The sequence below is a fragment of the Athene noctua genome, chromosome 5, assembly GCF_965140245.1.
Source record: "Athene noctua chromosome 5, bAthNoc1.hap1.1, whole genome shotgun sequence".
NCBI classification, from domain to species: Eukaryota; Metazoa; Chordata; class Aves; order Strigiformes; family Strigidae; genus Athene; species Athene noctua.
Genome location: NC_134041.1, coordinates 7,918,552 through 7,929,606, shown reverse-complemented (window position 1 = coordinate 7,929,606; position 11,055 = coordinate 7,918,552). Strand labels below are relative to the sequence as shown.

Genomic DNA, 11,055 nt, shown 5'->3' with positions numbered 1-11,055 from the left:
ACAACACAGGGCACTTCATCTTCTGTCTTTGCCTCTCTCCCTTTTCCCCCCCTTCAAAACTCATCCTAAAACTTCTACATCTTTTAAATGCAGAAATATATTCCATTTTGACAAGCTCACTGTCGTTACTTATGAAGAACCAGGCATTTCTCACTGCTATGCTGAAATGACTTAAAACAATGAACCAATTACAGAAAGTTTTAGCTTAAATACCAAGAACAAAAGCAGCACAAAATCAACCTCTCTCCTTCTCATACTAGGTGTTGCTGTTCTATGCTACCAAAAATCAACAGAAACATAGACAAAAAAACCTCATCCTACCGAAATAAATCAAAAACCAGTGACCTCCTGAGGGAAAAAAGTTTTACCTCAAACAAAAATGTTTAAAGCTAATACCCAGAGAGTCATCAGTACTTATACAAATAAAAATCACAATCCTTCCATGTAAAAACCATACCTAAAACACCACCGATGACTGATGTCAGATTTTTTTTTCAGTACACACATATTTGAAGGTTGTTCATTCCACTTAGCAAAAGCAGTAATTTCCACTGGAAGTTTAGAAGTTCAGCCAATACAGCAAAGAGAAATGTTACACATTTAAGAAATTTTAGTAAAATATTCTGGCTTGGTTCTCATTTTACAAGCTTATTAATATTAAGATTGTTACAAAATCCAAAATACAAATTCAGAACACACTGTGAATCTATTTAAATCAAATTATAATGATTTTTTTATTTTCTAAGGCAATTTTCAAGACTTCATTCTACCAGTTGATGATATATACCCAAAAATAAATAAATTAAGCCTTTAATATAATTAAAGTTTTACTTACATAAACTTGTTTAAAAAGGAATGATTTAAAACTCATACATTTACTTTGTTTGAACTATAATGAGCAGAACAGATATAATTTGTGGCATTCAAATTATTCAGGCACAGTAAAAGCCATAATATGTCCTTGCTGAATGGTGAAATGAGACTTCCACAGACTACTTATTCCTTGCTTCCCACAGTCAAACTGTCACAGCATGAAAACATTCTCCTGCGTGTGGAGATTTTGATACTCATTTCCCTGGTGAAAGTGTGCAAAAGGATCTGAAAGAGTTATTGACAATTCATACAGTATCCCATATTTCATTAGATAGTACAAGCAGAGAACATATCTTAACTCTGAAGGGAGATGAAGCAACAATGTTTTAAATGACTATTGACTCCACTAAATTTCCTGATAATGTCAGAAGACTGTAGTCTGTCAGGTTCATAAGAGACTCAAGATGATACAGGAATCCAATTATGTGAAGTCTATTTAGTTGTCCTGTTTGCTAAGCCAAAGGTTAACGAGAACTGCACTGAAAAAACCTCCTGTGGTATTACAAAGTATTTCTTATGCTGCATAACATGTAAATGAAAAAGTATTTTAATCAAGTCTTTAACTCTTTAATTGCAATGGAGTACTATACAATCCAGCATATTAAAAATTCATGATGGAAGAAGAGATTTTAAGAATTTGCGCTGAACTAAAGACATCATGACTAATTACTAAAGTAATTATTACTGAATATTTCTAATTCGCAAAGGAAAAATCGTTCAGATCACAGAACCATAGATAGTCATCGCTAACATTAAATCTTTATAAATAGTATGCTATGGCGTCTAATTTTAGACAGAAATTAATTATATTTTTGTTGGTAACACATTCAAATCTGTTTACACAGCTGACAAGTCTCAGCTGCACCAGACTTGAGCAGTAAGCTTTGAGGACTCGCCTGCTTTGGAGCAGATGACTCAACATTCACCAATTTCATTAAAGATGAAAAGGGAAAAAATTCACCTGCAACAATGTCACTTGTAAAAACAGACTTAAAACAGATTTATGAGTTTTACATATGTGAGGTATCCTATTCAAAAGAAAGGGGGGGGGGGGGGGGGACGGACCAGGAAAATCTAACAGCTGTGGGAAAACGGATTAGAAGTGTTGAGTTTCCAATTCTTTTTTGGCCTAATGTAAACTAATAAAATGTAAAAATGGATCCACATTTCAAAGACTGTAATTACCACATGACACCATGCTGTTATTTCAGATCTTACATCTATCATCTCGGATATGCTCCTGAATACATGGACATAGATTTACATACCTCTCTCAAACTTAACTACTGTTTCTGCAAACACTACCAGAGACATATTTACAAGTATATTAGAAATTCAGTTGGTCTTTGCCTTTTTTTTTTTTTTTGATTAGCATAAATCCTTTGCCCAGAGCAAAAAAGCAGCATTCTTATGAAACAAACAGCAATTCTCCCTTTACAAGAAGAAAGTAGAAATGGACAGCAGAGTAATGCATTGAAGATAATGATAATATGTAGAGAAAGCAAATCGCAATTCCATTTTCACTTTGTGGAATACTCAGGTTCAACCCCTAGTTTAAATAAATAATTTTATAAAAATAGGAATACTTAATTTTTCTACATTTTTTTTTCAGGTCACAAAATGTACATACACAACAACAACATAATTATTTCAGCCTTTTAGATATTTTTTGATTTTGTTGTTTGGTGAGTTTGGGGTGGTTTTTTTTAAAGGCAGACCTCACTAACTGGCATTGGGAACATACTACCAAAAGAAAACTGTCAGAGCAAAACTGAAAGACATGCTGTAAAACACACTGTAGTGATAACTATGCAAGGAAGCAAATCTGATATTTAATGGAATTCTGCAGTTAAAGTCCCACGATTTCATAAATTTGTAGGTAATTCACAGTTGGCCAATTCTGTCACCAAGGGTTCACATTGATCTCAGCGAAAATTTCCCTCCATTTCTAAATAATGGTAATTCTAAAACCTGTAACATGTTTGAAAACTGAATACATATTATACTGTATACATAATATTTACTATTTCAAAATGTAATCTTGCAAATTTCCATAAATTCTTACTGGTCCAACAACCACCAAAGTAGGTACTTTAAAAGCAAGTGAAGCTCTCCACTGATTTCAACAGGAACACCTGCTTGAAGCCAGCCACAAGTTTAAGCACACTGGTGAACTAACGTACACCACGGAGTAAAATATCTAGATGTGCACTCAGAATACATGTGAAAACCAGGAATTTTTCCTGAAATTCAATCACTGCAAGAGACTTCTTCAGCTTCCAACATGCTGTGTAGCTTTGCTTCAGTCTAGGAACATGTCGTCTTCTTGTCTAAAACATGCACTGAATTTGATACACATCAATAATTTCCCTGTGCTTCAATAATCCAATACTTTAGTATTTGTATCTTTCAAGATAAAGCTCAGAAGTATGTGTAATGTTAAGTTACTGTACATGAGACAGTGAAAAGTATTGGGCAATTCCAATCAAAAACCCAAGTAAAACCAGCTATTTGCAGGAAAAAATGAAATGAGAACCAAAGCTACTTACCGAGTCGTCTGTGGCAGAAGGAGGCCAGCCTTCCCATAACTGGTGACGGACAGGGATACTAGTTAGGTCATACACATTCCGCTTTACCTGGGAAAAAATAAAAAAAATAAAAAAATTAAAAAACCAGAACTTGCTCTAACAAAAGCAATACAGGTAAACTGCATTCTTTCCATCATAATCCCGAACTTTTTATGTTGATTTTTTCTAATTATTGTAAAGTAAGTTCTTCCAGCACTCAAATATTCAGATGTTTCACATGTTTACACACAGTTCTGCCAAGAGAACTGAACTATGTTAAAGAAAAAAAAATAAAATCTATAAACTATAAATCATTCATAATGATTCATTATTACTTCAGCATCATAAACGTGTAAAAATTCATAATACATATTTTCACAGTAAAAAGTATTACAAAATAATGGACAAACTGAAGGGAAGCAGAAGGTAATAAAAATTCTGTTGCATGTTTTGCTAGTTAATATATTGTTTCACCTGAAAATTTTAGGTCATGCTACATCTAATGAAATAAGAAATACAACTAGTGTTGCATAAGTTTCTTAAATGGGATCCAAAAATTAAAGTGAGTATATTCAACATGAAAATAGGAATTAATGAGCCCATTTCCATTGAAGACAACACATTAGAAAATGCAAATAAAATAATTTTTATATCAACTGTTTTCTCATGCTAGTAAAATACAAGTCGCTACCATTAATCATCTCACATGATGGTTGTCAGGAGGAAGGGAGGGGGTAAAGAAAAAAGAGTTGAAAACTACAAAGACAGGAAGAATACTGTAAAATACAAGAGTTAAACTCCTTCCACAAAAACGTTAACACAGATAAAGCTGGCACATTTTGTGAGAAGCAATTATTTAAGTCACAAAAAGATGTATTTTTGTACTTGGGACAGAGAGTGATACCTCAAATTCTGAGTAATATCTTATACCCGAATATAAAGACTGCACAACCAACAAGCACATGTAAATATTGCCCAGCTGGACCAGAACTGCCACCAATAAAACACTTAGAGCAAGCAAGGTTGGCTTTTGGTTTGTCTTCCCTGCTACATGGGAACGTAAGGTCTTCCCATATCATCATAGTTCTATTTAGTTTCCAAGTACAGATCTCAACAACCTATATTACATCCAGAAAAACATTCTCAAATAGCTAAAAGTAGGGTTTGATATGTTTTACTAATACTTTACATGACCATTCGCTACAGAATATCTGAGGAACTCAGAAGTTCTGCGTCCTATTTCCAGATCTAAGAGGGCTGTACAGTCTAAAGCTAACAGACATAAGAACCAAGCGTTCAACACATTAAACCAAAAGATATTAATGCACATGGATAAGATTTGACTTAAAGCAAATGCCAAGACTACTGTAAAAACTGTCCTCTGATGCCTTCTTTAGCTTTTCATTTGTTCACTTGCCAACTGGAAAGAACCAACAATGAATTGTATTCTAACTTCTGCTATGACTAAAAATTCTGTGTAGTGAAAAAAATTATATATAGTTGTCAGCAGAAAAAAACCTCTGAGCTAGCACCTTGCCTACAGTTTAGCACACTTACCCTAAGTTAACAACTTTTTATAAACAGAAAGATGGTTAAAAAAGATCAGGAAGAAAGCCAAAATTTGTCAAAATGAGGAATACTAACATAATCCACATATTTAAGGGTTTTATATTCAAGAAATGAATGAAAGATGATTCTAAACTACTGTTCTTAGGGGGACAATGCAATAAAGCAAAGCAAACCACTATACAGACATTTCATATAATTTGATCCTACCTGTTAATCAGTACTTGCCATAGCTCCATCACTGAAGCACAGTTGAGGTTTGAATACTTGGTAAGGTAATATGGTAATATAAACATATGGAATGTACATATGTTCCCTCATAATTTTTAATTTATTTTCAGCAGAGAATGTATATGCAACATCTGGCAGTAGGTATTAATCCAAACATGTGTTTGCATAATAAAACAGCACCAAAACTCTTTTTCTCTGGATCATCTTTAGAAAGAAATGCTGCATGGAGCCTTTCTTTCAGATTTTGCATATAGTTAAAGCACACGAATGGAGGACACATGTGCAGACAGTAAGCAGCAAAAGAACTGTTCTACTCATTGTAAATATCCTATGGGGGCTGAGGGAGGAGGCAGGAGTTTCCACACATAGGCTTGCTCACAAACGTTGATCTGGGCAACATTCTTCAAAAGACTCTTCACGGCACAGCTACAAGAGTTTCCAACAAATAAATACAACTGAGAAAATTCAGGGCATATAGAGAGCAAACACAGTGTTCTTACTGTATTTCCAGTTCTCAGATCCTCCATTCAATTACTGTTGCTCATTCTCACTACTTTTAGCAGCAGTAGTAGTAGTGGAAGTAGTATTTCTTACTAATAAAGTGCCCCTTAGTGAAAACTGTCTCACATTTCTGGATAGATTTCATATATAGGCTATGAAGATGATCATTTCAATAATACCAGTTTAAAAGCTTTATAAATATAAATATTCTGCACAAATGAGTGGAAAACAATGGCTTCAATTTATTACCCAAGAGTAAGAAACATTAGTTCCAACTCTTTGAGTCTACATCTCACTAAAGGATGAAACTCATACCATGTGGGTTCCTTATCTGGATATTTCAGTATCGTAACACATATATGGGTTGGATTTTCAGCTCGGCTTTACATTCACTGTACATTCTAGAATAATTAAGATACCTTTTTTTTTTTTTTGTAAAACCGGTAAATTACATGTACACCCTTAAGTTTCTATTGGGTTTGTTCAGGAGTTTTTCAGGGAGAATGATCTGGTAATTATGTTTCAATTTTTAAAAATTTACAACTATATTCTAATTTAAGAAAACTAACACAAGAACACTGTTCTGTTTTAGACACAGAATACGGAAATATTAGCAATTAAAGTGGACTTCATATTAGTGCTTCCTCATATTTAAGCAAATCTTCATGCTTTAAAAAATATAAATACACCTTAATTTTTAAAAACATATTTAAATTCCTTTCAAATACACATGTGTATATACATATGCACCTGTGAAAAATTGAATTATGGAAGAGCAAACTCTACAGAGCTTGGTATATGATCTCATTCCTACTGTTCAAAACAAACAGCCTTTCTTCACTGCTGCTTAACAAGAAGGTAGCCTGCTGTGCAGTATTCGTTTCGCAGTAGTATCAAGGTAAAGAGATGTCATTACTCCATACTGACCCCACAACAGCCCATCAAAATGTAACAATACTAATCTGTGATCACAAGAATACGGTTCTTGCAATTTGAGTTTTCTTGCATTAAATACTGGAATAACCTGTCCCTGTGATATAACTGTTCTCCAATTATATATCAAGAAAAGTCTTATTAAAATTATTTTCACAATATAAAACTCTAAAAAGAGCTATTTTGAAGTAAAAGCTGAAACTTTTATTGATCCCACATTTCTGTAAATAACTACATAATATTGTTTTCAAAAAGCCTTCAGAAGTAAAAATAAATAACTCAGAAGTCACATTCCTCAAATTCCCTTTTAATTCCAAAGTACAACAGAAAGGCATTATGAAAAAAACAGTATTTCCCTTCTTTCATTAACTCATCTGTAACTGCACTGAATTCAATAACATTCCTCTGCTATTCTAAGCTTGAAAGGCATGCTCGGGGTAAAGTGTTATGTTGGTATAAAGCACAATGCCAGACTGATGTGCTGGACAAAAGTGATCAAAGTTGAAGTAATTTTAGCCAACGCACAAGTATTCTGCTGCATTATTCTACCAGAATGACATCTGTTGAGCAACTCGTCACAGAATAAACTAGTTGTTATAGACAGGCTTGGTCGGGTAGGGGACCATGTAAGACTTATTAGAGTAATGTTTGATTAAACAAACTGCTTGAGTTAAGATCATAACTGAATTTGGAATTCGTGCCAAAGTAGTCTTCTTTCAAACAACAAGCCACAATCAATTATTTAAGATAAAATAGGCTTGCTATTAAATAACTATTTAATTTTAGGTTTGTTTGATAATTAGAGTAGTATTAAGAGAACAGGCTGCAAAAGTTTTAGAGACTAGGAATATTTACTGATCGAGAACAAAAAACCCCCAGTTTCTTCATTAACTGACTTAATTTCAGTTTCAACATTAAAATTTTATAAGAAGGAAAAAGTTCTGAAGATTTGTATAAAGCAGAACTAAAAACTGCTTCTTTACCAGGCCAGTGAAATAAAAAGCTACAGCTGTACTCTTCATGCAACTGAAAAAAGTTAGCATAGTAAATGGATGAAGTCTGTGTTAAGGCTTTTATTTCTAAATTCACAAGATATCAATAAGAAGACTGAAATCTTTATAGATTTGTGTAAAGCAAACTCTAACTTCTAGTGCCATCCACTGAGCTACATTTATTGGCAAACTTTTTGGTCCCCCACCTTTGATCAGTTCGAAATACTAATTGGTGGCATTGTCTTTGTTCAGCCCAGAAGTTCTTTTCATAACGTTCAGATGCCATGGTGACTGGCACATTACTATGGCAGCCACCCTTCAGATTATAATCTCCAGAATATACGATCATTTAAAAACAAATTAAAGGCACATCTATTTGGTTCCACAACTCAGCTGTGAACAGTATCAATACAACCATTTAAACAAAAAAAAACCCAAAAAACACCTCCCCCAGATATTTCAGATACAAGTCTACTTGAAAAATAATGTATAATTACTGCAGAATGCCCTGCCTTGCAGCTATACACTGATGATGGAAAAGCACATGAAGTTTCATCTTCAACTCATTTTCATTGGTGTTAGAAGTGAGTTAAAATATAAAACAACTTCCAATTTTTTAAGAAAGCCTGTACATCAAAGTAGCCAACACACTGATAAAACTTCCCAGATACAAGCAGAGTCTTACTTTGTTTCACTGTTTTTTGTAAGCAGATGAGTATGTTGCTTTAATAGGAAGGTTAAACACAAAAGACACACTTTGTAGATATTAAGTTAAGCCAACATTCAAAGCCCTTCCACATCCATATTAGTAAGGATAAAATGAAGTAAAATGTATCACAGGGCAAGAAGTCTGTACCAGAAACGTGACAATGACGACTCTCTGGTAGTTTCACTTGCCAGGAACAAATAACTATTTTCTTATTTCTGAATGAGAAAAAATCTTAAATCTATAGTTAAAAAAAAAAAAAAATCTAACACCTATCAAATTGTTAAAAAATTAACTATTATGCTGAATCATCAAAGAACTGTCGTGCCTGAATCTGTATCTTTGAATCACAACAAATCACAACAAAGTTTAACATTAGTTTCCCTCAGGCTGTTTTCCGCTTATACAGGTACAAAGTTAATTGAAATAATGTAGATAATGAACTTTTGTTAGTCTTATTATTAAATATAATTTATGCAAAGCTGTAAATTGGCTGAGATGCTAAAGACTGTTCCAGGCACATAGGCAGCATGAAAGACAGTGCAAAAATGAGTGCATGAAAGGCAGACAAAAGGAGCAATAAAGTCAGAGGACTGTGAGGAATGTGGAATGTGAGTTGGGGGACGCAGGGAAATGAGATCAGACGCAGACAGAGCAAGGTTGCATGGGGCACTGATAGTAAAGCGAGAATCTTGACTTTGACATTGTAACAGAAGAAGCCACGACGAGTAAGCGAAGTTTTCAGGGGACAGCAATGATATGGACGGGGCAATGAAAGAAATGCAAAGTAAGCAAAAGCATTTTGGTGAAGATGGAAAGAAAGGAGGCAAAACCAGCTAAAGCAATAGTCTTTAAGATTATAGAAAAAGCTTTTTACACCTCTGCCAGACAAAATTCCACCAACAGAGATAGCAAAACGCATCAGGAATCTGGCAGGAAGGCACTGGAAGCTGGGACAGAATTTACCAAGTTTCAAAGCAGACAGAAGTGTCAAAGGTGTTAAAGTGGTGATTTGAAAGTTATCGACAGTTATGAACAAAGAAGATAGGTCAGATAAAAGGGTAATTTCACTTAACTATGGACTATCAAGAACTATTAGAAATACAGACATGTAAATCTATAGAGAAAGAATTTCTGAATCAGCATCCCTGCCATAACTTACTGCATAGATTTGATCCACAGTAGTGGTAAAGAAGCTAGACAGAAATAAAGTAAGCTAGGAGAGAGGATTAAAAACAGAAGTGATCGGTATTTAGTCTTCCCATAGCAGAGAACAAGTATTTTGCATTTTGTCAGGAAGAGACTATCGTCAATGAGAAATTGAATTTCTTAACTTTAAGTGATACATGCAGTAATTTTTATCCAGCTACCCACAAGATGGATACAGTACATTATTTGCAATAGGAATATATGAACCGCAACTACCACTAGCATCCGAAAGAAATTTCTCAGGTCACTTTATGCGGGATTTGTATGAGGGGAATGGTATAGAGTCTGCTTTGCTCACAATTTTGTTCATCATTTTTAATCTCCAATGTGCTATATAATGAACTATATTAAAATAAAGAGAACTAAGGTTATTTAAATCACCAAATTTTGATTTTTGTGTAGGCTTTACTTTAGAAACAATAATGCATCTCTAAAGACATCAAATGATAACTGGCCTCTCTTTCTAGAAGCTGACTGAGGTTTAAATTATGGAAAGCTTTCAATTAGTGAATTAAGATGTCAGAATTGTGCTGGTTTTAAATAATGGTGTCCGCTTCTCAAGAATTTCATACCACTGAAACTCTCCAAGGAAGACTTAATATGCTAAAAAAACCCCCACTATTTACATTTGCACATATACTCAATTCACTTCCTTGTAATCTAAAGAAAAAACAAAAAAACAACCCACACAACAAACTTCCAATCTAAATATTTAATTAAAATCTATACTGAAGACTAGAGAACTCCTCTCCTGCCTAAGCTTGCCAGCCAGAAGCCAGTTATGATTCAGGGCTTTTCTGAAATACACAAGAATTCAAGTGTGTGTTTTACAACACCACATTCTCTAATTAATTTTTTATTTCCCAGCTCCTCCTTTAAATTATTATTTTTGCTTTTAACACCTCTGAAAGATTCTGTCTTGCATTTGTTAAGTTTTCCCCATTAGTACACTAAAGCTTTGAAACCTCTTGTTTAATGCAGAAGAAAAATGAAGCTTAAACTCTAACAATTGCTTTTAATTGAGTGTCTGGAATACATTACTTATACTATCATGACAAGTAGAACTGAAATAATAAAAGCACAAAACTTGTATACCTACTGAAAGTACTACTCTCTTCTAATTAAGATTGTTTCATTTTCAAATTAAAAACAATATGTAATTTCAAACCTTCTTAAATGTCCCCATGAGAACCTGAATGTCCATTGTATGTAAACAACATACAAAGCAGAATTCATCACCAAGCAACAACACAAAAAAATCAGCAGAAAATTTTCTGTTAAGTTTTCATTTATCACGCACCTGTAATTAAACACATTTTATGTACAGAAAAGCCACTACCACATCCAACTTACATGTTAGAGTGTATGGAACAGTGTTTGAACCAAAATAAACCCACTTTAAACTACTGTTAAAAATTGGTTGTATCGTACTGTAGTACTCAGTCAATATCGTGTCAACATCTTCATTAGAAAGCTT

The 11,055-nt window shown here is 33.8% G+C and overlaps 1 protein-coding gene across 1 annotated transcript in view; it reads right to left on the bottom strand.

Annotated features, from left to right (window-relative positions):
* FAF1 (Fas associated factor 1) overlaps positions 1–11,055 on the bottom strand; it is a 170,695-nt gene that overhangs the window by 81,677 nt on the left and 77,963 nt on the right. Inside the window, exon 8 of the mRNA XM_074906243.1 lies at positions 3,423–3,509. Coding sequence (XP_074762344.1) covers positions 3,423–3,509 — 87 coding nt within the window. The remainder of the gene's footprint in view (positions 1–3,422; positions 3,510–11,055) is intronic.